Source organism: Chrysochloris asiatica, unplaced genomic scaffold, assembly GCF_000296735.1.
Source record: "Chrysochloris asiatica unplaced genomic scaffold, ChrAsi1.0 scaffold00183, whole genome shotgun sequence".
Taxonomy (NCBI): Eukaryota; Metazoa; Chordata; class Mammalia; order Afrosoricida; family Chrysochloridae; genus Chrysochloris; species Chrysochloris asiatica.
In genome coordinates, this window is record NW_006408701.1 from 212,349 (window position 1) to 238,901 (window position 26,553).

Here is a 26,553-nt window from a genome sequence, read left to right on the forward strand (position 1 = left end):
GGAAGCAGCAGTCAAGAAATCAAACGACGTATTGCATTAGGCAAATCTGCTGCACAAGACCTTTATAAAGTGTTGAAGAGCTTGAGGACTGAGGTGCGCCTGACCCAAGCCATGGTATTTTCAATAACCTCATATGCATGTGAAAGCTGGACAGTGAATAAGGGAAGACTGTAGGAGAATTGATGCTTTTGAGTTATGGTATTGGAGGAGAATATTGAAAGTGCCATGGCCTGCCAAAAGAACCAACAGATCTGTGTTGGAAGAAGTACAGGCAGAGTGCTCCTTGGAGGCCAAGGTGGCCAACCTTCATCTCTCATACTTCAGACATATTGTCAGGAAGCTCCAGTCTATGGAGAAGGATATCGTGTTTGGTAAGGTGGAGGGTCAGAGAAAAAGAGGAAGACCCCAATGAGATGGATTGTCCAAGTGGCAGCATCGATAGACTGAAGCGTGGCAACAGTAGTGACATTGGCCCAGGATCGGGCAGTGTTTCGATCTGCTGTGCATAGGGTCGCTATGAGTCGGTACCGACTCGATGGCATCTGACAAGAACAATAAACACTGTGTTAAGCACTTTACACATATTATCTCATTTAGTCCTCTGAGGGAAGTACTATTGTCTTTGCTATCTTAAAAATGAGATGACTTAGTCATGGAGAGCAAGTGCCTTCCTCAAGATCAGAAGTGGTAAGTGGAGAAGCAAAGATTCATATCCAGATCTAATTCCAGAGTCCATAAGTGTTATTTCTTATACATTTCCAAAGATTGGTTTAAAGGATTCTTTGTAGAAGCTATAAATCTAAGTGTAGCACAGATCTTTTTCCCAATTAGTTTTAGGATATTTTAAAAATCTCATACTTACTATTGGTATAAATTATAGACTACCTGATGTGACGCTGTAGAATAAGCACTGTACTGGTAACCACAAGGTCAGCAGTTCAAACCCATCAGCTTCTCCTTGAAACTTTCTGTTGTTGTTAAGTGTCGTCGAGTTGGTTCCAACTCACAGTGACCCTGTATAGGGTTTCCAAGGAGACGCTGGTGAGTTTGAACCACTGACCTTGTGATTCAAACAGACCTTGAGGTCCATTGCTTATCCTACAGTGCCACACCAGGATGCTATGAGCCAGAATGGACTTGACCTTGATGGTACACAACAATCATGACCACAGGAAGGGCGTACCATTATTCTTTCTTAACCATGAAATTACGAGATTGTTCTCCACTGAAAAAGGATTCCCTTCCTTCGTGCCTTCGCAATGCAGGGGCTGCTTGGATACTTCTTTATGCCTGTCTTGATGTTTTCCCTAGGCTCAAGCTTTCTTTAGAATTTTCTGTATAGAAAGTTTATAGTTGTATTATATGGGTTATTATTGTTGTTGGTAAGTGCCATCGAGTCAGTTCCAACCCATAGTGACCCTATACAGGGTTTCTGAGGAGCGGCTGGTGAGCTTTAACCACTGACCTTATGGTTCAAACCGACTTTGCAGTCCAGGGCATTAACCCACAGCACCACACCAGGACTCCATTATATGGATACTGAGGAGTATATTTTCAAATAAGTAATTTCCCTCTAGAACTTACATGGTTTCATTTTAGTATTTGAGTTAAACTATTGTTTACTGGGTTCCATGGAGCTCTGGTAGCATAGTGGTTATGAATTGGGCTGCGAACTGCAAGGTCAGCAGTTTGAAACTACCAGCTGTTCCGTGGGAGAAAGATGAGGCTTTCTGCTACCGTAAAGATGTACAGCCTCGGAAACCCTGTATAGGGTCGCTATGAGTTGGAACCGACTCCACAGCACATAACCATCACCACCATCATTCCCTTATAGTTTAACAAAAGGAAATACCAGTCTTTACCCAGAGAAAACCAAAAGGCCAGGAGGACATTGCTTATGTTACCAGATAAATAAAAAGCATTCAGCAGATAAATAAGAAAAGATATAGATCTCTTATACTTTTCTCAGATTGTATAATGACTCAAGTTCCACCCAGAAAGTTGACCTTTCTAGACTTTCTTCTGAATGACTTCTCCATTTTGGTCATTTCCAAATGGGACTATGACTTTGGTTTGAAGACTCCTGTTTCCTTTGTACCGAGGCTGATAGAAGGAAAAGAGATGCACGGGATTTTATTTTAACCTCTCAAATGCTATGCCCCTATTGGGTAGCTATCTGGTTCAGAAACTTTGGAACCATTTTTGTGATCAGACATGAACAAGGATTTGGGTAGGGTCAGATGATCCTAAGGAAACTGGGAGTGCTGAACTTCAAGAAACAGGATTCTGTTTAAAATTGGAACTCAAGTTGTCCTAGCTCCTAATGAACTCTCCATAACCCTCTCTTCAAAGCAGGAAGGATATAAACTAACACAGTCTTTGCCTCCTTGTCTGTCTCACCAACATTAACATCTTTCGCCCTTTGTACTAATTCCTCCCCTATGTCTTCAGCTTCAGTAATACATAAAGCATCAGTTCCCACTTCTGCTGAGAAATTAAACCCAATGTAACTTTATATAAAACTCTTAATGATCCCAGACATACTTCCCAGTCTGGCATACTGGGCAAGTCCCCCTACATCACTCTAACCAAGAATTGGCCCCTTTTCTGTCCATTTTGTGTACTGCCAAGTTTAAGCTTGAAACAGAAGTCCCAACCAATGTAAACTGCAAGCACCTCTGTTTATGCTTTTCATTAACCCACATGAGGGTATGCTGTGTTTCATCTTCACCACTAAAAATGACCCATTGTAAATTGGACCCATTTCATAAAAGAAAGGGTTGCTTTAATCCTGGGGGAGGCATTTAATGATATAGGTTGTCTAGGGTCTGAATCCTGGTCTGGTGCTGTGGGCTAATGCATTGTACTTCAAAGTTGGTTTGAACCGCAGTTTCAGTGGTTCAAGCTCACCAGCCACTCCTCATAAACGCTATACAAAGTCATGACGTGACAGCACTTAACAACAACAGAAAGATTGTTACTGCTGCCACTAAACTTTTTCTTTCTCCCTTTCCTTTCACATTGTCCCCTTCTTTTCCTCCTTGGCCTTGCTCTTGTCCTCCCCCCACCCCCTTTTTTTTTTCTTCTTCCTTTCATCTATTCTTCTCTCCATCTCTCCAGTCTTTACTTTCTGGAGTAGAACAGAAGTAGGATGTAAAGGAACATGAAAACCTGAATTTTATTTGGGACACTGTATCTCCTACTGAGGCTCTTTTCAGAGTCACAGTGTTCCTGCACAGAGACTGATGGAAACACACATAGGTTCTAAGGAGGGTGGGTTGGGTGGGCATCCATCAGGCAAGCTGACTAAAGTGGGTGAGGAGCATTGTGTCCCTGAATGGGTGGTGTTCCTCTTTAGCACCGTCAACCTATGATCTACCCTAGACTCCAAGAGACAGCCCATGAAACTAGGGCTGACTAGCCTCCACCACAGGGTATTTTCATGCTTTTCATACCTTGTGGTATTCGAGGAAGATTCAAAGCTTTAGTCTCCCATTAGTAAAGTCATTGAATTACCTTGGGAAGAAGCCAAAAATAAACCTCCTGGGTGTGACCAATTCACATGCATATGAGGCAATTGAAAACACCATGGCTTGGGTCTGTCCTCAAACTGACATCTTTGCTCTTGAACACTTTAAAGAGATCTTCTGCCAACAGATCTGCCTAATGTAATGTTGATTGATTTCTTGACTACTGCTTCCATGAGTATTGAAGCAAAATGAAGTCTGTGACAACTTCAATTTTTTCTCCATTTATCATGATGTTATTTGTTGGCCCAGTTGTGAGGATTTTTGTTTTCTTTACATTGAGGTATAATCCATACTGAAGGTTGTAGTCTGATTTTGTATGTTGTTAAGTGCTGTTGAGCTGGTTCAGACTCATAGTGACCCTGTATAGGGTTTCCGAGGAACGACTGATGGGTTTGAACTGCAGACGTTGTGGCTCAAACTGACTTTGTAGTCCAGCACATTGTCCTGTAGCGCCACACCAGGTATGGTGGATAGCAAATCCCACTCCATACGTCAGCTGTGAAAATCTCAGTTACCCTTCCCTATTCATTTCAAACCCAGTTGATCAGGCAGCCTTCCTCTCTCTCATCCCCTAGCTACCCAGGGATAGGGTACTGGATACAAGCTCAGAGTTCACGAAATTCCTTCCACTTCAGACCAGCCAACCCCTACTACTCCTTTGGGTCCGATAATTCACTGGAGTGACACACAGACCTTCACTAAGTACCATACTTAGTACGGATCCATTACAAACAAAAAGGATACATAGGAAGAGAGATAGGGTGGGCAGTGGTAGGAGGTAACAGCATGGAGTTTCCACATACCAAGGAGGGATTGTGCTACCCTCTCTCATGCTGGTGCCCCGAGTCGGTTCCGACTCAGCGAACTTGTATAGGGTTTCCAAAGTTGTAAATCTTCACGGGAGCGCCTGGTAGATTTGAACTACTGACCTTGAAGTTAGCAGCCCAGCTTGTACTCTCATACATGGTCATAAACCAGGAAGCTCCAACCGAGCCTCCATGTTTAGGGTTCTTATCAGCCTCACCATGTGGTGATGATAGATTACATCAGGCCTCTTGAGGCTTATTTGGCATTGGACCCCAGGTGGTCCCTCTTGGTCTGGCCAACCCTCACTCATTAGCCTCAGGTGTTGATCCCGCTCTCGGGAACCAAGACCAAAGGCTATGACTTTTCCACATCTCGCAACAGCACAACAAAGTAAAAGCTATGGTTTCGCTAAGTAGCACTTGCAACCTAGAGAAACTCTGGTGTTTCTTTTCTTTTTAATCCAATTCCTTCTAGAACTAAGACATGACAAAAGAATTGCAATTCTTCAGTTTTGTCTGCTAGTGTATGCTTGCTCTAAGTCCCCTCCAGCCATCAGACTTCATTTTAGCCCTAGAGCAAGGAAACGACACCCACAGGTTAGGATCTTTGCAAACAGATTTCAATTCAGAAACATGCCAAGCCATTTTATATATATATATATATATATAGTCATCCAAGATTTATTGAGCATCTACTAGTTGCCAAGCACTACTCTTACCTCTGGGGAATACAATGAACAAAACATGCCAACTCTCCTTTAGCAGCCAAATCATTAGGGTGGAGGGTGTGTGTGGCCAGGGAAAAAGAAGGGGGCAAGTGAGTCTTAACATGCACCAACCCACTGTTGTCTTTGAATCCATATCCTCTCTTCCCAAAGACCACCAAAGTTAGACAATACAGAAAAATTGAATCCTCAATGTCTCTGCACCCTGGCAAATTGTGTCTCATTCTTAACCATTCATAATCCTATCACTTTGCCTTGTTCCTCTTTGATCTCCCACCTACCCAGCACTTGGGAGCGATAGGGCAGCAATAAAGGTGAAATTGAAAACGCTGAATTTAGAGTCAGAAGACTGCAGATCCATGCAAGTGACTTAATCTCTTTGAACTTGTTCGTTTGTTTTATGAGATGGGTTCCTGACGGCTGTACTATCTCCCTGTCATGGATTATTGCAGACTTTTTCAGTATCAATGCTTTGTTGGTGTTGTGCCGTCGAGTCGGTTCCAACTCATAGCGACCCTGTATAGGGTTTCTGAGGAGCAGCTGGTGAGCTGGAACCACCAACCGTGTGGTTCAAACCAACCTTGCAGTCCAGCACATTAGCCCACAGCACCACACAATGTTAGATTCAAACTACCTATACTGAAGACTGAGTAGTTGGGGTGCTGCCACCATAGCTCAGGGGAGAGGGAGTGAAAGTTTGAATTATGTGAAAAGGGGACTGATGAATTCAAGAGCTACCATTTAAGTCAAAGCAACATGATTTAGCAACTGACTGGATGTGGGGTTCAAGGGTAGGGGGAGAATTTCAATGGATCTTTACACGAGGTCTCCAGCCTGGGTGACTGAGAGAGTATGGGACCACTTGTTTCATGACGCTTATCAAGTAATTAAGGTCCATATTGTTGTAATGATTATTGGGGGAACTGCAAACCCATTGCCTAAACTGATGGTGTTCTGTTTCTATCACACAGCATTCCAGTGTCTTTCCATCCTCCCCTCCCTCTGGACTTTCTGATGAGCCCCAGTCTGCCTCTCCCTCACCCAGCTACATGTGGTCCTCTAGTGCGCCACCCCGTTACTCTCCACCTTACTCTCCGCCTTTTGAAAAGCCACCGCCTTACAGTCCCTAAAGAGAAATGTCTGCTGGCTACTGAGATTATTGCGGCTTTTGTATTTCTGCTTTAGTGGAAATGTATAGGGTACAAATTTTAGAGTGTGACTCTTATGCATAGTTTTAAAGTTTTACAATGGCCTGCCAGGCTAGGGAAAGATAGGGATACAGCTTATTTGTTATCAGAGCAGAGAGTGGCTAGGCAGAGCTCAGGGCTTTCCGCTAAGGGCTGTTCACAATAAGCAAAGCTGCAGAGCCAGCCCAGCAAGCTTAGCTTGTTTAGACCTGCATTACCCATTGGTTCCACCTCTGTAGTTGGCAGAAGTGGGGTTGCCATCTGTTTCACTACATGTAAATGGAGTTGTCCTCAGGCCCCTGGCAGATTGCCACCCAAGCCCCTTGGTTGAAGCACCTGACTTAAAGGCCCTATCTTTCCCTACCACTAAAGTCAGTCCTCATGAAACTTTCCCAGCTGATGGGGACATACAGTAGTTCCAGCAGAGAGAGACTTCTGGCAAAGATTTTGTTTGCTTGTGCCTGGGTGTTGGAAAAAGCTGCCAATACTTCTTATTCCTTTCTTCTCTGTGAGTATGTAAAAATGGCTGTTGTGATCATTTAGTCCAGCTTGTTATTGGTACCTCCTCAAGGGAAAAGTGCAATATTCCCTCAGCTTGAAAAGAGGGCAACAGCGCTGATTGTTCAGGAAGTACTGAGAAGTACACAAAGCAACATGTGAAATGTTTTCAATGAATCTGATAATTAGATTGATAGATTGATAATTAGATTGATAGATTGATACAGGTTGCATTATTACAAAATATACTTGCTACAGGAGATACAAATCTTAGGGTTAAAAGTCACAGTCAAAACATGCTAGATTATGTTATCAGGACTGACTGCGAGGGTTGGAAATGTAAAGGTAGACGTTTTGTAGCAATAGGAAGGGAGTGATTGACTTTGCAGTCCAGGAGCAGAGGACCCGGGGACCAATAAGGGAGAAGAGCGGAGAGCGGGACCCTACCCAGAGAAGCAGTGATGCCAGAGATGGAGGCAGAGATGATGACGTGGAGAGATGGAGCGGCTGGGGACTCTAGACCCAGAGAGGGAGAGGGGCTGTGTGCTGACGACTGGGGGGGAGGGGCAGGCTTGCAGGGTTGGTTGATGGTGCTTGGAGGGGATTGTAACCATGGCAATGAAATGATATACCATAGGATGAATGTAAAGCTAATGTTCTCCCATGTAAACTATCACATAATTCACACTAAAACATTTTTTAAATAAAATACTAGATTAGGTTCTTGGGTCGTGATATGAATTGTTACTAATCTTTGTGACTATTTAATCTTCAAATGTTGTGCTTCAACCCCAGCAAACCGCACGTATCCTGTACCCCAGCCCAAAAGACTCATCTGTATTTTAAAGCCACTGCTCTTAATGGTTCCTTTCTTCTGTTGAAACCAATCATGCCAACGTTCAATTCAAGTTTAAGAAAGTGTTACAATGCTGCTTCAAGTCTGCAAAACCTCAAATGTAGTCAACTTGATCAATTCTTACTACCGTAGACTTTACAATCCACCTGGCACATTGTGTTCCTTGTACAGTTCTTCTAATTATACATAGCTTTAAACCATTGACCTGATGAATTTTAAACTTTGGCATCCATGCCTTCACTTCAGAATGAACTTTCATTGCATTCTTAAATTAGCCTGGGAATTAACTGATTAATTTAAAGGAAGACTGATAATCCTATACTTGCATAATGTGAAAATACAGGGGCTACAGTAGGATACATAATTCAAAACAGTTCTGCAAATACAGAACTCTTACTGGAAAATTTTCCAGCCAATTTCGCTACCTCCCAACTTGATGGATTAGAGGAGGCGTAGCAGACAAATGCTGGTGCTCCCATCTACCTTCTAGACACCCAGCCATCAAGAATCAAGGCACGACAAGTGCCCTCACTGTTCACAACAAATGTTTGCAGAACATTTAGTTTAAACTTCCAGCATTATGTCTCATCCAGAGCTCAACTCTGAAAAATGATAATCCTTTTGCATTACACAAGATTACTATTATTTTCTACAATTCTGAGCATACTACAAATTCTATTGGATTTCAAATAGGGGCAAATAACCATCTGACTCACTATACAAGTATCAACTTGCAATCTCAATGAAATGTTTTGCTGCTTACATTTTACCTTTTGCTTTAGCAACTTTTGTCTATTTAATTTGTAAAAAGGCACCATTACACAGTATATCCATTTACTACATTTCCTAAAGTATTGAGATTCTAAGACTCATTTCTATGTATTTTCTTACTTTACAAAATAACTTAAAACAGTATATTTTGTAACACTTAATTTGAGCAGCTTCTTTTTCTATTACATTGAACTATATGAAGTGTATGTCACCTTATAAAAAAGTATTTGCTGCTTTACTTTTTTGAAAAGCATTTGCTGTAATGAAGGAATTTATATTTCCAATATATACCTGGATTGCATTTTGTAATATTTACTGCTTTATTCCTAATTCTGCTTTAAAGTATTGAACTGGGCATGAAATGTTAATATTAATCCAGAAATCTGTATAAACTGGATGTTGCTTAAAATCTGTATCACTGCCACATTTGAAACCCAGAATGCTTTTGTGATGTTTGAAATTAATAAAACTATCGTCCTCCTTATCCACTTACATGTGTTCTCATGGTATCTAGTAAATTTTAGCAAACCTCTAAAGCAACTGGCAGCAGCTCACTCACTTTCAACTATTATGGGTTATGAATGACAACACAGAAAACTAATGGGGAATGTTGCTGTACTAGCATCAGAAAGACAGCTCCCATCTCCTGCTACAACTAAAAAATGGACTCAAAAAGGCTGTATCCTTTCTGAAAGATAACGTGGAGCTGTAGGATAAGCACTGACCTGTTAACTGTAAGGTCAGCAATTGAAACCCACCAGCTGCTCTTAGGAATCCTATACAAGGTCACTATGAGTCAGAACTGACTCGATGGCACACAACAATCTTATAAAAAATACACTCAAAAATGAGAATTAAAACATTTTTATTTTTGCCATAAGAAGCTCTAAGAACTATAGCAGTTAAAGGTTTATGAAAAGTAGAACGTAAAAGTTATGATAGGGAAGACTATACAAGTATGAACATTACAGTATTGGGGAAAATAAACCGGGTTTCATCTGACTGACAGAGCTGAAGAAGTCAGGATTGCTGAATTAACATTTGCTTCTTTAGATGATGCATGCCTTCAAATACAAATCACCTTGATCGATTTAGCCATGTGTTTGCTTTTTGGTACAATGGAAAAATTGCAGTATCAGTTCCTCAGAGTTACTATATGTGGGGTATCTTTACCACCCAAATCCTAATGATCACTTAAAACAGATTTTAGAGTTACTCTTCCAAGATTGCTAAGGTATTTTTAAAGTTTGACTTTGTTCGAGCATTTTCATTTTGTCATTGAACAAATTACTACTGCAAACAAGTCCTCTCTGGAATACGCACAGGTAATTTAGCATAGGAACAAATTTGAAGCCAACCTGGAAAAAACTGGAAGCTAAATAGCTATAAAACAGAAGAATCCTATGATAAATTTTAAACAGTCTTGCTATAGATTTCCAACCAATAAATACTGAAGGGTTTTAGCCCCAAAGGTGTCTTCCACATGAACTCCAGAATTCTGGATATGGAAACTTCCCCTAGGAAAATCGAAGACCCTGAGAGACATGCAAGACTCATCTGGCAAAAATAAAATGTATGGTTAATTTTCCATTCCCCCTCAAATTAAAAACAAAAAACAAAACAAAAAACCTGAAGATACCTGTATATAGGCAGAATTCAAATTTTGTATTCTGAATTTGCACAGAACACAGCAGCAGCCAATAGTCATATCCATATTATTCAGAATGGATAGTTTTCTCTTATAGAATTAAGTTCTAGTTTGTCATAATAGATGAGGAGAAACTACCAAGTTTTATTATGACCAACTAATTTCTCTAGCAGTTAAGTCTGAAAGGTCTGGAAGCTCTGCCCACATCAGATCGTTCACACTTGTAGAATTGTGTTTAACTGAAAAAATAGTATTAATGAAACTCAAACAAATCTCCACTGAAAACATTGCAGAGTACAACCTACGGTCAAAAAGTAATGTTAGCAATATCTACACAGACATTGTGATTCCGGAGATCACAGAGCCTTAAGTTATAAGCTAATTTCAAATGTTCCAAGGGTTAGTTTACAAAATGGTCTGAACGCTTGGACTCACAAAACAGGAAACAGATGCACATCACTCTACCCCTTGGTATATAAAGGATTATATATATTGTTTTCTCCTTGTATTACTGCAAATACTGATGCCCGATACCCTCAGTTACCAACTCAAGAAGCATTTATCTTCATAGATAGCTTACCATCAGAAGAATGATATATGCATAAGAAACTATGATTAAAGCTTTAAGTTCAAAGTCAAGAAATAAGCTATTTTTAAAAATACATGACTAGGACAAAGAAAACACCTACATTAAATTAATACTTAAGGTTACAAATGACTAATAACTATGCACAACAATCTTCTTCAGTATCTATTAACTTTTTCCCTTTGCAAAAAATCATTTACACAAGTTCAACAATTCTGTTATAAATGCTAGGCTATATATTTGTTCCAATATGCTCACTTTCAGTTCTAACACAATTGTTATTTATTTTTTTTTTTTAGCTTCTAAGTGTTTTAAATATGTGCCATTTTAAAAGGAAGAAAAATGGTATTTATCATTCTCAAGCTAAATGTGAGTCAAAAAGCCTATATAACATTCCATATATAATTTCCAATTGTTATATCACAGCAGTTTCAAGATGGAATGAAACATTTTAGAAGGGGTACAACCTCAAAGGCCTTGCTGAAAGGAAACTACTAGATCACTGATTCAACTATGTCAAATCAAGTTTCCACTGGACATTTGAATATGAACATTTAAAAAATAAATGCCAGTAGTCTCCTACCCAAAATATGTATGAAGAATCTCATTTATGAAAATTGTCTTTTACAAAGATTTATACATTATTTAAAGATTCATTTGGTGCTTTCAGATTCAAAATTTGAAAATGTCCATGGGAATATTTTAATCATAACAAGAAAAAGGGAACTCTATTTAAATTCCACTTTGTATCATGTAATAGTACAGAATTCAAAATAAATGCAACAGACCTTTTCATCTCTTCTTCTATGCACTACAGAGATCTGTTTTAACATCAGTATCTCCTACCCCCACTGAGACGACATTGCAAAAGGTATATAGAGGTCCAGCCACCAAAGACTTTTCCAAATAATGGCAATAAGAGCAAGATAGCATTCTAATTTGCTAAAACTAATTGTTCTCCAGATGAGACATGTCTGTATGACCATTTTCGTGTGTGTGTGTGTGTGTGCTCGGTGTGGGGGAGTAGGGAGGGGGAAGATTGCTATCCATTTTGACTAGCAGAATACACAACCAAGGGGGAGAGTTATTCTGAAATTTCCTAGAACTTGTTGAAGTTCTGACTTTTTATGCCATATACAAGACATAACACACATTTATAATCTCAATGTTAACAAAATTGAGAATTCAGCAGTAAAGTGCTAACATGGAAGGGAAACAAAATGTACTACGGTACGCTAATAACTCCAGTTAGTTCAAAGAACATTCAGACTGCTTCAAATTCTATTCAGAAAACTATCTCTCCAAGCTTTTTTTGTTTTTGTTTTTCATTTTACCTCTCTTAAATGAGCTGAAAGCTAACTATATAAACAGACACTTGGGGGGCCGGAGGGACATCTCTCAATCTCTACTCAAATTTTCTGAAAAATTTGCTTCTAAAAGTCATCAGCAAATAATTCAACTAGACTACCTTCAGATGACATGACAAATCAAATTAACTTACTTTCACCTTAATTTGCTTTACCAGTGGTCTGAGACCCCTGCCCCCAATTCAAAACAAAACTTTCTGATATTTCAAACAAGTTCAATAAGATTCTGGTATTATAAATTCAAACTCAGTACTGCCATCTGTAACATTCTGTTTGAAAATTGAATCATTTTCCTGCTGATTGAAAATATCATCCCAGGTCATTGGCTTGTTCTGAGCAGATGTGGTCCCTACTGGAGGTTCTTTCCCAGCATCAACCTTATACCCAATACCATCATCCTTCATTACAGGCAGATTGCTTGACCTATCAGAAAGGTATGCATATTGTCTGATCTGTAATGACCTGCAGGGATGTAAACGATAAAGCTTGGAGTCCCCAGAAGGATCTTGACTATGAACTGACTTTATGTGTGAAGACATAAACTGATAGTTGATGAAAGATTTGCCACAGGCCAAACACTGGTATCTCCGTTCTCCTGTGTGATGAATTTCATGCTTTGTGCGATATTCTGCTAGAGGAAACACTTTCTCACAGTAACGGCAGGGATACTTCTTCTCCCAAGAATGAATGTTAAAATGTCTTCGCAAGCTTGTCAGACAGACGTATGACCTTTTGCAAACAATACAGATATAATAGACCCTTCCATCTACTATTAACTCATAGTGATCATCGTGTTTTACTTTCATTCGCTTGTTGGCTATCTCATTGCCAGATGTTTTTGGTATATCTTTCTCAAGTCTGGCCTCCCCTTCATCAGGGTCATCTTTGACAGGGATCACTATGTCATAAGTATCTTCACCAATATTTGCATAAACCTTGCAACCAGTTGACAAGCCTTCAATTTCTGTTGCTGTATCTAAAGTAATGATCTTCTGACCCTCCATTAGATGTTTCGATTCTAAACCTGGATCATTAGTGTTTCTAGTAATTATATCTGAAACTTTTAAAGAATTGGAAAGTGGCTCTTGCAGAAGTGTAGGAATTGGCATCTTCTGTATCAATGACCCATCAAACGTGGTATTTGGGGGGATATCTGCCTGTGGGACCAAAGATGTATTACTGACTGCTGAATCTGGACTGGAGCTAACAGTGTCAACATCATCATCTATAATTTCTTCTTCTTCCTCGCCATTGGCCTTGTTTCTGGTTAAAACGGCACTGTTTGATGGTTGCAGATTTTGTACACGTATATTGATTGAAGGAGACATATGGTTTGGAAGTGAAGAACTGACATTTGGAGGTGTAGTAAGTGGTGTCTGATTTAGCAAAATAATGTTGGGAGTCAGATGTGCTGGAGCTGAAGATACCAGCACTTTTTCACTTCCTTGCGTTTGGTTCAGAGTTGTCTGATTCACAGAAGAAGGTAGTTTCTGAGCTGGTGTGATATTTGTTAAAGGGGGAGAGTTATTGCTAACACAAGGTGCAACATCTGAAATAGCAACAGAGCTTGTGTTTGGCTGGACCTGTGCATTGTTATTTGACAAAGTTTCCTTTGCAGGCAGAATCTCAGAGCAGAAAATGACATCATCATCGCCGTCATCATCATCATCATCGTCATCTGAATCAGTAACAATGATCTTTTTTGTTTGGTAATCTTCAGCAGATAAGGAAAAAGACTCTGTTATAATAGGCATTACAGTGGTCCCATTATCTTGAGCTTCATCTTTTGCTTTTTGTATTTCAAGGTTCTTGCCATTCGAACCAGGAGATAAGGTTTCTGCACTGCTATCATGAAGTGCACCTACAATGCTTTTAACCTGTGACAATGGGACACCAAGCTCCGCTATAAATTTAACTCCTAATAACTGCCCAGATTTTATTAACTCATCAAGTAAATCTGACCTAACTCGGATAATTTTAGAACTATATATATAATTGAGAATTTCCGCAAAGATCTCTGCTCTTATAAAGCTCAGTTCAACAACTTGCCCAGCAACTGCAAAAAGCTGATGAAAATATGTACTAGAAGCTGAAAGAATATTCCTGTGGGCCCGGAATTTTCGGTCTTCCACAATAACAGTAACATCACAGAAGAGTCCATGGCCACGTTGCTCATTCAAGGAGTTAAGCAGACTTCCAGAGTATTGAGTGTCTGTCGCAGAAATCAGTTTTCTACTCTCCATGCCTATAAGAAAAAGGAGGAAAAGGGGTCAGGAGAGGGACAAGATTAGAAAGGGAAAACAAAGGTATTTTGTTTGATTTGTTTTATTATCACTCTGATTTTAAGGCATGGCATCATTAAATAGTTTATTTACGCTTTAATGGAAGGTTAGTTTAACTTTTTAGCTTTTCTATTAATTGTTCATACTGGTTGGTTTGGGGACCCAATGCTAAATCTTATGACTTTCCTGAGAAGAGCCAAGCAAGCTTTAAATTGTTCTGCAGATTCAAATAGAAATCTCCAGAGTTACCTTCCCTTGGAACTCCGATACACCCATCAGCATGGAGCAATTTTAAGACTAGAATTTTCTTACCAAGAGCGTTAAAAGTTTACCTTTTGAGGGGTCATTTTAAAAATGTGGTAAATATGCAGGTAACAAAATACTTGTCTTTTCACCAATCTTCACGTGTACAATTCAGTGACTTTTAATTATGTCCATCACGTTGTTCACCTATCCCCCTTAAGAATCCCTCAATGTATCCATCATCCTTAACAGAAGCTGAGTGTCCCCTTAAGCCTTGTGCCTTCTTTTCTCCCTCCCTTCTGCCTATCCACCCCTGGTAACCACTAATAAACCCTGATCTTCATACAGTTGCCTAGTCCAGATATTTCGTGTAACATTTCCTGCCATTTTTGTCCTTTTTACGGTGGACTTATTTCACTTAGCATAGCGTTTTCAAGGTTAACTTTAACTTTCTTAAAAATATGTTTTAAGAAAAATCATCATGTACACATAGAAGTTACTTCACCTGCAAATGAACTGTCAGAAAATACTTGGCATCTGCAATGGTGTAAGTGCCATCGAGTCAATTCTGACTCATAGCAACCTGTATATGGTTTCCAAAGGAGTGGGTTTGAAGTACCAGCCTTGTGGTTAGCAGTCCAGTGCTGATCCCACAGCACCACACCAGGATTCCTGAGTCCAAAATATATATTCTTCCTCAATTTTAGTGACTAATCTTAGGATCTCTGGTAGCACAATGGTAAAGCACTCAACTGCCGCTAACTGGAAGACTGGTAGTTCAAACCACCAGAAGCTCTGAGGAAGAAAAGGAACTGGTGGTCTGCTCCCATAAAGCCTAGGAAACCCCACAGGATCGCCGTAAGTCATAAGTGACTCAAGCGCATACAACCACCACCATCTTAAGAACATAATCAATAAATCAGCCTTAATTGAATCAACATTTATAAACACTGACAATTAATATTTTTAACTTCCCATTATTTTTCTGTTCTTACTTAAGTAAGATACCCATCTTGCTAAATTATTAAATTTCTTTCTTATTCTCTCCTGTTTCTTCATCCTCTTGCCCCTTACCCTCACCTCTCTACCTATCATTGCCACAGGTGGAATGTGAAACAGAGTGTCAAGTGAAGTCCACAGACCCTATTGTGAAAAGACAAAGAAAGGGAAAGTTTACTGTTCCTTGCAATTTACTTGCATGAAAATATGAAATCTTTGGATTTGCTGGTAAAGAATTATGAACATCGGCCTGAGAATCTTTTTTCATATCAAATGAGGTGGTAAAGACGCAAACAGTAACTTACTGGAACAGAGCAGACATTACTCTAGAAAAAGGGAAGAGATAATCAGTTTATAGCACTGCCGTGTATCATCCCCAAAACATGAATTTTTGCACTTTGCAGAAGATACTCTAATAATGATGCTGAGAGTTCTAACATCCATTCCTCACTTATCAACATAGTTAGGTTCCAAAGACCAGGTTGTTATATGAAAATCAGCATGTGAAAATGGAGGATGCCTACAGCAGATCACAGAATGGGGGACGACTACATCATTATATAGATTACAGAACTGAGAAGCATGGCCCAGTCACGTTAACCCATAACTTTAACCATCACAGCAGTTACTCTCACCTTGCACATCGGCATTCCTTACTGCTAGATGTACCTTCTTAATGCACAAACTAGCCAGATAGTAGATTTCTTACTATAGTCGTAAATGTGAAATAACAAGTCTTTAAGCGTATATATGCACATATGTTGCTGTTGTTAAGTGCTGTCAAGTCGGTTCCAACTCACACCAGTTCTGTATAAGGTTTCCAAGGAGCCGCTGATGAGTTTGAACTGCCAATTTTGTGGTTCAAACCAGCCTTTAAAAATTTGTGGGAAAACTCCATTATTGCTTAGTTCCATTTGTCCATGAACTTTTTGAAGTCCTCTTATATGTGCATATAAGTAAGCTTCCAAAAATGTCATGGGAAAACTCCATTATATTTCAATTTCATTTTTCCACAAACTTTTTGAAGGCACCTTGTATGTAGGTGTGTGCGCCCTGGTGTGGTGCTGCAGAATAAAAACTAAACCACAAGGTCAGCAGTTCAAACTTACTAGCCGCTCCTCAGAAACCCTATACAGGGTTGCTATGAGTCTGCACCAACTCCACGGCACAACCACCACCACACACACATATATACATACATATATATAAAGGGTCGCTATGGGTCAGAACCGACTCGACGGCACTTAACAACAACAACAACAACATATATAAAGGGAGACAGAGAGTGAGTGAATGAGTCCTGGTGTGGTGCTGTGCGTGAATGCGCTGGACTGAAAAGTCATTTTGAACCTCAAAGTTGGTGGTTCGAACTCACCAGCCACTCCTAGAAAACCCTGAAGAGGGTCACAAGAAGAAAAAAATATGTATATATGTACATGTATATATCTATATAGGAGTCCTGGTGTGGCGCTGTGGGTTAAATCACCAGACTGCAAAGCCGTTTGAACTGCAAGGTCGGCAGTTCAAGCTCACTAGCTGCTCCTCGGGTCACTATGGGTCGGAATCGACTTGATGGCACTTCACAACATCACAACAAACGGTGCTAGTTGTGTGCCATAGAGTTAGTTCCGACTCAGGGCTTCTGAAGCTATAAATCTTTACAGGAGCAGAAAAATGTCATCTTTCTCCCGTGGAGCTGCTGGTAGATCCTAACTCCTGACCTTGCGGTTACAAGTCCAACTGGTAACCTCTATAAGGAGCTTCCTAAAGTTCATGGGGAAATTCCATTATGTTTCCGTTCTATTTTTTCATTTATTTTTTGAAACCCCCTTGTATATACAATGTTACCAATTAGTGTACAGATACTTTTGACAAGTAAACAGTTTTACGGTTGCCATTCTTTCAAAAATAGTTACCAAAATAGTACCACTGTCACAGTGCTTAGGCTATGTAATACTGCACACACGTGGAAGCTAGAGTCTCTCAGAGATTTGAATTTCTCAGACGTATATTTTAAGAACAATAAATAGCAAGAAGTCTAAAACCAAGGATTAAAAACCTGATCTGCTAGAAAGTGGAATTCCTCAAAGGTGGAATTCCAGGTTACCCTAAAGACATTCATTGAGAAGGGTGACCTTTGGACGAACGACTAGGGCTCCTGAAATGTGCAGATTTCGACCGAAGTCACTTTTTAAGTGTGCAGGTTTTCCGCATATGATGCCACAATTTTTGACATTGACTAATAAGTTTTTCCAATGTGGACCACGCGTGAAATGTGCATGTCCAGGTGACACTGGGGTGGCTTTCGTTGTGCTGTAGGTTTCCTCTCCTCCCCGTCTAGTGGGTCGGAATGCACCCCAAGATTTAATAAACCCTGACATGGAAAAGTCAGTCCTCATCCTTGTGAGGCCAATCCTGATCCAGGGCAAGTGAAGGAGGGGCTGGGGAAGGTGGAAAAGGGGGTGAGAAAAGCCATCGGCCAGAGGGGGGGGGGGGGAGACCATCCCAGTCCAACACACGGCTCCCTGCAGCAACTAAACCCCATGTCCCCTCCTCCTCCTCCCTCTCCCCACTTTGCACCCAGCTGGCTGCAGCCGAGGTTCTTAACCTCCGTTCTGTGAAAAGACGGCTTCTGGCACAGACAGACAGGCGTGCAAACAGCAGGAAGAATAAGGGGTGCCAGGAAAAGTAGAAGCTGGCAAGCAGAAGGGTGGGGTGTTGGGGTGGGGGAGGACGCAGCGAAGCAAGCGGCATTGTTAAGCCCCGAGAAGGGTACGAAATGGGAGGATGGGCCGCCAAAGAAGCTCGAAATCCAAGTGGGGGCGAGGAGGCGAAAAGAGGACAGAAAGACGCAGGCAGAGGGGCAAGAACAGGCCTAGTGGGTCTCAGTGGCGGGCTCCCTAAGCCCCGGGCCTACCGAGGCACAGACGGTCCTTCAGGCCCTGAGGACGACAGGGACCGCGCAAAGGCCCTCCCGGTTCGTCCCCTCCTTCACTCCGGGGCCCACACAAAGAAAGGGCCAGAGAAGCGGAGCCTCGGGCTGGCGCTTCCTGGTTCACGAGAGGAGAATGCAAACGGCGGTGCGGCCCAGGGACCCAGGAGGCAGGCGCGCTCCCTCGCCCCCTCGCCCCCTCCCGGGCTGGGGCCGGCTCCTCACCTGCTTCCTGGCGCCGCCGCTCCTTCTCAGGCCGCGCGGAAGGGTGGGAGTCCACCAACAACAACGAGCGGGACTCCCTGGCGATCCTGGTGCTTCTTTAAACGTCGCTCCAATCTTGGTCGACGTCGACGCCGCCGCTGCCACAGCTGCCCCACGCCGCCGACAGAGGGCTCAGCGCGGGGGCGAAGCTTTGAACTCAAAGGCTTCCTCCTCCTCTGGGCACAGTTCGGGTCTTTTCGGAAACGCCCGAACTCTAGGCGGCTTCGCTTCGGAGCCCTACTCTGCTTTCGGCTCTTTCCGGAAGGGGCGGAGGAAGATTGGGAAGCTATTAGAGTAGTTTGCTCATCCCGGAGGGCGATAGGGTGGGAAAAAGGAACCGGAAAGATGGGGTATTGCAGTAGTAGCAAGCAGTTGGGAATGGGAGCAAGCTAGTCCCTTTAACCTAGTATCACTGTAAACTTCTAGGGCACAAACGCTTTTAGACACTATAAAGATTTCATTTGTGTTACAAGGTTGAATCTGCTCTATTAGCATGTCTGCTTCATGATTTGCATTGCCTTGGAGTCGATTCTAATACATTTCGACCCCTTGTGTTACAGAATAGAATTGCTCCATATCGGTTTGGACCACAAGGTCACCAGCCGCTCTTCGGGAACCCTATACAGGGTTGCTGAGTTGAACCAACTCGATGGCACTTAACAACAACAATCTTTATAGAAGCAGATCACCAGGCCTTTCTTTCTAGGTGCAACTGGGTGGATTCAAACTGCCAACCTTCAGGTTAGTAAAACAAGGGCTAACTATTTGATCCATCTAGGTACGTGTTTCATGATATTGTTGTTAGGTGCCGTCGAGTCGGTTTCGACCCATAGCCACCCTGTATAGGGTTTCGGAGGAGCAGCTGGTGAGCATAAACAGCCAACCTTGCAGTTCAAAAGGCTTTGCAAGTCTGATGCATTAACCCACAGCGCCACACCAGGACTCCGAGTTTCATGATAATCACCTTGAAATAAAATTTAAATAAATATAATCAAATAAAATACATTCGCTCCTTGGAAACCCTATACAGGGTCGCTATGGGTCAGAACCGACTCGTTGGTACTTAACAACAACAACAAATTATAATAATGCAAGGAACTCTGGTAGCATAGTGGTTTTGAGTTGGGCTGCTAGCCTCAATGTCAGCAGTTCAAAACTACCAGCCATTCTTCAGGAGAAAGATAGGGCTTACTGTTCCTGTAAAGATTTGTTGTTGTTATGTGCCGTGGCATTGGTTCCAAGTCATAGCGATTCCGAGGCTGTAAATCTTTACGGGAGCAGAAAGCCTCATCTTTCTCCCGCGGAACAGCTGGTAGTTTCGAACTGCTGACCTTGCAGTTCGCAGCCCGATTCGTAACCACTACGCTACCTTTACAGTCTTGGAAACCCTAAGCAAGGTTGCTATGAGTCAGAACCAACTCTAGGGCACACCACCATTACCATTATAATAATGCAAGTTCTAGGATAATAAAACAACTATAGTACAGGAATTTCTTTTAAGATCAAAAGAATCTAGTATTTGAACTAGTACTAGTTTCTTAATTTAATATCATATGATACAAATGTTTACTGACCACCTGCTTGATCTGCATAGAAAAGCCAAGCTCTGTCTTTACAAAAAGGAGCTCTGGTAGCATAGTGCTTAGGAGTTGGGCTGTTAACCTCAAGGTCAGCAGTTAGACACTAACAGCTGTTCTGTGGGGAAAAGATGAGGCTTTCTGCTCCCGTAAAGATTTACAGCCTCGGAAAACCTATACAGGGTTGCTATGAGGCGGAACCAACTCCATGGCACACCACCACCACCACCATCCTTACAAAGTGCTGTAGGATAAGCACTGCACTACAAGGTCGGTTTCAATGGCAAGGTCAGTGGTTCAAACTCACCAGCTGCTCCTCAGAAACCCTATACAGGGTTACTATGAGTTGGAATAGGCTTGTCGGCACTTAACAACAACAATACATAGGCACACAGACATAGACAAAAGTTTTTGTACAAGATACAGAAGTACAGAGAATGACAATTTTACCACTTGGACTGTATCTACATAAAGGAATAATACTAACATTTGCATTGTTAATTTACTATTATTATTTCCATAGCATCTCGTCTTTAGGTACTTTAGTGTCTGATACATAGTAGATGTTCTGTAATTGTTAAATGAATGCATCATGAGTTCTGTCATTTAAAAAACCCTTTGGTAACACATTTCCGATTGAATACCAGGGTAAATGAAGTAACAAGATGGATAGTTGAAGAAAAAACTATTTCCCTTTAGACTGGGTATTGAGCATGCTCAACTAAAGAATCAAATTTTTTCTGCAACAATTAAGACCACTCATTACCTTTATTTCCTTTTTTTTTTTTTAAAGATATGTATAGAATAATATTGCATCAGTTACCAATAACTTGAATTGCTTTGAAGATAAAAAGAATCTAGTATTTGAACAAGTACTATTTGCCTTTCAGTTGAAACTCCTGTGTTTTCCCAGTAAAATCTTGCTGACAATGTCTGTCTTTCAGTAGTTTAGTTGATCAAAACTAAGAGTGAGACATAGTCCTTGAGTATCACAAGTAGCTCAACTAACTGAAAAAGGTAGGTAGTTTGAATCCTCCGGAGAGATACCTTGGAAGAAAGGGCTGATTCAGAAAGATTACAATCTTGAAAACCACATAGAATGCGACTCTCACTTGCAACACGTGGGGTTGCCTTGAATCAGAATCAACTGGACTGTAACTAACAACAGCTGAAAGCTGATGAAAACTTGTTCATTTACAGTACCGGATGCCTGCTCTTCCCGTTGATCATGTCCCTTGCTCTCCTCCAACAGTTGAGCAAAAGCTCAACTAAAATTTAAATGCCAGCTGTAAGTAAAGGGGATGATGACACTGTAGGTTAAGCATTGGACTATTAACTACAAGGTTTGAGATTCAAACTCACCAGTCACTGGCTGCTCCCATACGGTTTACAGTCTCAGAAACCCTAAGGAGCAGTTGGACTCTGTCTTATAGGGCTGCTATGAGTTGGAATTGGTTCAATGGCAGTAGGTTTGAAATTATGGAGAGATGGATTGGATCAGGAGATTGCTTAACACAGTGGCTGCAACAATGGGCTCAACAAACACAGAAATGATTGTGAGGATGATGATGGGGAGGATGCTGAACGACCAGGTGGTGTTTTGTTCTGTTGTATATGGGGTTGCTGTGACTCAAAACCAATTCGATGGCACCTAACAACAAATCATCAGGAAAAGAATTTTATTTGTAGGAAAGCAGAGCAGATTAAGAAATTTAAGAGGCCTCCATAATTGTCTTTGGGACACAATCAGTGGAAAGTTTTGTTAACTTTCTATTTCCCAGCAAGTTTACCAGTACACAGATAATTCACAAAGAGTAATTTCACCCTTCACTTGCTTTTTATCTGCAGGCTTTAAACTTCCTTCAAATAACCCAACAGATTCTAAAGAGAAGAGCCTATATCAAATGGATTTGGAGCTAACAATTGTTTCCAGGAAGGCTGATAATGGAATCAGTCACATTGTTAATATTTACTTACTTACCTTACCAAACATGATATCCTTCTCCAGCAACTGGTCCCTCCTGACAATATGTCCAAAGTATGACAGATGACGTTTGGCCATCTGGCCTCCAAGGAACAACACTCTGGCTGCACTTCTTCCAACACACATATGTTTGTTCTTTTGGAAGCCTATGGTGCTTTCAGTATTCTCCTCCAAAACCATAACTCAAATGAATCAATTCTTCGATGGACTTCCTTATTCACTGTTCAGCATTTGCAGGCATATGAGGTTATTGAAAATACCATGGCTTGGGTCAAGTGCACCTTAGTCCTCAAGCTGATATCTTTGCTCTTCAACTCTTGAAAAAGGTCTTATGCAGCAGATTTGCCTAATGCAATACATCGTTTGATTTCTTGACTGTTGCTTCCATGAGTGTTGATGGTTGATCCAAGTAGAACGAAGTTCTTGACAACTTCAATAAATTCTCCTCCGTTGATAAGAATGTTGTTTATTGGTCCAGTGGTGAGGAGTTTTGTTTTCTTTACATTGAGATGCAATCCATCCTGAAGGCATGGATTTTTGATTTTTGAAAATCAAAGGCATGGTCTTTGATTTTCATCAGTAAATATTTTAAGCCCTCTTTACTTTCAGAAAAGTAAGGTTGTATCATCTGCATATCACAGGTTGCTAATAAGTCTTCCCCCAATCCTGATGCCATGTTTTCCTTTATATAATCCAACTTCTCAGATTATTTGCTCAGCATTCAGGTTGAATGAATATGGTGAAAGCAAACAACCCTGTCGCACACCTTTCTTAATTTTAAACCATTCAGTGCTCCCATGTTCTGTTTGAATAACTGCCTCTTGGTCCATGTACAGATTCCTCATGAGCACAATTAAGTGTTCAGGAATACTCATACTTCGTAATGTTGTCCATATCAGCAAAGACCCATCTGATAAAGACATTTCCCGATGATTTCCACATTCCGTTGAGTCACCTCTCTTTGGAATGGGCACAAATACAGATCTCTTCCAATCAGTCAGCCAGATAGTTGTCTTCCAAATTTCTTGGCAGAGATGAGTGAGTGCTTCCAGTGTCACCTCACTTTCTTGAAAGATTTCAATTTTTATTCCATCAATTCTGATGCCTAGTTTGGTTTTTTTTGCCAATTCCTTCAATGTACCTTCAACTTCTTGCTTCAATATCATTGGCTCTTGATAATATGCTTCCTCTTGAAACAGTTGAGTATTAACCTTTTGGTACAGTGACTGTGTATTCCTTCTATCTTCTTTTGGTGATTTCTACATCATTCAATAATTTGCCCAGAGAATCCTTCAATGACAAAAGTCAAGGCTTAAATTTTTTCTACAATTTCCCAGCTTGAAAAATGCTGTGCGTGTTCTTCCCTTTTGATTTTCTGATTCAAGACCTTTGCACAATTCATTGTATTATTTGACTTTGTTTTCTCAAGCTGACCTTTGAAATTTTCTGTTCAGCTCTTATACCTCCTCATTTCTTTCATTTGCTTTAGCATCTCTATGCTGGAGAGCAAGTTTCATGTCTCTTCCGACATCCATTTTGATCTTTTCCTCTTTCTTGTCTTCTTAATGACTTTTTGCTTTCCCCCTGTGTGATGTTCTTGATGTCATCCCACAACTCTTCTGGTCTTTGGTCTTTAGTGTTTAATGTATCAAATCTGTTCTTCAGATGATGTCTAAATTCAAGTGGGATATACTCAAGGTCATAGTTTGGCTCTCATGGACTTGTTTTCATTTTCTTCAACTTTAGTGTGAATTTACATATGAGCAATTGATGGTCTGTCTGTTCCACAATCTGCCCCTGGCCATATTTGGCTTTTCTACCATCTCTTTCCAGAGATGTAGTCAATTTTATTTCTGTGTATTTCATCTGGTGAGGTCCATGTGTATAATCATCTCTCATGCTGTCTAAAGAAGGTATTTGTAATGAAAAATAATTGGTTTTGCAGAATTCTATCATGAGATCTCCAGCATCATTTCTATCACCAAGGCCATATTTTCCAACTACCAATCCTTCCTCTTTGTTTCCAACCATTGGAATCCCAATCACCAGTAATGATCAATACATCTTTTTTTAAATGTTTTATTGTGAGTTATGTGATAGTTTACATGGGAGAACATTAGCTTTACATTCATCCTATCATATATCATTTCATCGCCATGGTTACAATCCCCTCCTTGCATCATCAACCAACCAAAGGGTACACTCCCGCAAGCCTGCCTCCTGGTCATCAGCACACAGCCACTCTCCCTTTGTGGGTCTAAAGTTCCCAGCCGCTCCATCTCTCCACATCATTGTCTCTTCCTCCATCTCAGGCTTCACTGCTTCTCTGGGTAGGGTCCCGCTCTCTGCTCTTCTCCCTTGATAGTCCCAGGGACCTCCACTCCTACACTGCAAAGTCAGTAACTCCCCTCCTTTTGCTACAAAACATCTACCTTTACATTTCCAACCCTCACAAACAGTCCTGATAACAATTATTCACTATTGTAGCACAAGAGACCTATCCGCATCTCCTTTCATCAGTCCCGCCCAGACAGATTGAATACTCCACGCTCTCTGGATCTAGGCTCCCTCTTGAAAGATTGTAAGCCTGTCACTTCTTGCCTTTGTAGCCCCCCTCTACCCCATTTTGAGTAGCCAATGTCCAAGTTGCCCATCCCTGTCTACTCTTTGAATGGAAGGGGTGGGAATGATCTTCGCCGTAAAGATTTGTTCCCTCTTTTGAGCTACTGCATCCATAGGTGTAGGTCAACTTCATCAAAATGTATCAGATTACTCTTTTTTTTTTTTTCCCTCTTCTTTCTTCTTGTAGTTGAGCTCTGATCATCCAGTCATTGAAGCCAGGTTAAGCAGGGATTATCTGTAAGTGTGGGTGTTCTTATGCATATCCCCTCACTTCTTATCAGCTGGATGCTTCACTCTCCACTCTAGTCCTCTGTAGCTATATCACTGACTCTGAGCCCAAGAGTCCCCATGTCTTGCCACACTGTTGGCCAACCAGATCTCCACCCAGGTTCACAGGAGTCTGTTGAACATTGTAGGACTTAGCTCGCAGCTTCACTGCTGTTTTTCCCTCACTTCCCCTTATTGGTGACGAAAGTGGTCACAGCTCAGAGTGTGTATTCCCATTGGATCTTAGTCTTGGAAGGGGGTTTGCCTGAGGGGACCTGATCACTTGCCTTGATGTCTCCTGGGCAAGCAACTTGCTTGTTCTTATTGTAATCAGTCAGTCTGCCGATATTGTTTTGTATTTTTCCTGTGGGTCTTTCTTTCAAGAAGCATCTTCTGTTCTTCTAGCCACTCCAGGCTGGTCTGCTTGTCCTTTCAAGTGGAAATTTCCCAACTCAAAAGATTCTGAATGGGGTTCAGGATTCCACCTATGGTCTTATGTAATGCAGAGGCTCCGTAGGAAGCTTCCTTCACTGGGTATGTTGTAGCCCCTTTTTAGGTATTCCAATCAGTTATAGGCAGAAGACAGACTTATAAGCTTTCTAGGGTGATATTTCTGGCTATTCCTTTCTCTCTCCCTCAGGTCTCTATTTTATAATGGTAAGCCAGGGAAACCAAGATTCAAAAGACAGCCAAGCATCTTAACATTGTTGTTGTTGTTTAAGTGCTGTCGAGTCAGTTCCGACCCATAGCAACCCTGAACAGGGTTTCCAAGGCTATAAATCTTTACGGGAGCAGAAAGCCTCATCTTTCTCCTTTGGAGCAGCTGGTAGTTTCGAACTGCTGACCTTGCAGCTTGCAGCCCGATTCGTAACCACTACGCTACCAGAGCTCCTTATTATTTCCCCCCCTTTTCCCTATTCCAACCAGGTCTCAATCCTGTATTCCAGAGCCCTGTTGTTCCAAGGTTGTACATACATCATTATTTACCTCTGGTCCGCTTAGCCATGCCTAATTTTTTCCACGTCTGCTTTGTTCTTCCATTTCCTTCCCCCTTCTTGTGTATTTCTCCTCTCTCTAGCACACAAACTATCCTGTATATATTCCCTACCCTGTGCTCCACCTTCCCCTCCCTACCCTCACCCTACATCCTGCATACCAGTAACCAGCAAAGAATTCCGCCCCCCCCCCTTTAGTATGGGTTCTTTTTCTTACTCTTTTACAGTAGTGGTCCTATGCAGTATTTCTCTTTTCTGACTGACTAATTTCACTCAACATAATGTGCTCAAGGTTCATTTATGTTATGCGGTGGCTTGCAGCTTCCTTGTTATTCTTCAAGGTAGCATAATATTCCATTTTGTGTATGTACCACAGTTTGTTTATCCATTCTTCAGTTGATGGGCACTTTGGCT

At 41.2% G+C, this 26,553-nt stretch overlaps 2 protein-coding genes across 4 annotated transcripts in view; one reads left to right on the forward strand and one right to left on the reverse strand.

The window, feature by feature from the left end:
- TMEM255A (transmembrane protein 255A) overlaps nt 1–6,580 on the forward strand; it is a 90,897-nt gene extending 84,317 nt beyond the window's left edge. For 2 of the 3 annotated variants that reach the window (XM_006872087.1, XM_006872088.1), the window contains one exon: nt 6,033–6,191. In XM_006872087.1, coding sequence (XP_006872149.1) covers nt 6,033–6,191 — 159 coding nt within the window. Of the gene's footprint in view, nt 1–6,032 lie in introns of all 3 variants that reach the window. The other variant, XM_006872086.1, reaches the window with a different exon arrangement.
- Nucleotides 6,581–11,629: 5,049 nt separating this feature from the next.
- Nucleotides 11,630–18,859, reverse strand: ZBTB33 (zinc finger and BTB domain containing 33). The gene is made up of 2 exons (XM_006872089.1): nt 18,656–18,859; nt 11,630–14,219 (listed from the first exon to the last, which is right to left on the reverse strand). Exon 2 carries the CDS (start codon nt 14,215–14,217, stop codon nt 12,190–12,192), a length of 2,028 nt encoding a protein of 675 aa, XP_006872151.1. The 5' UTR covers nt 14,218–14,219; nt 18,656–18,859; the 3' UTR covers nt 11,630–12,189.
- Nucleotides 18,860–26,553: the final 7,694 nt, after the last annotated feature.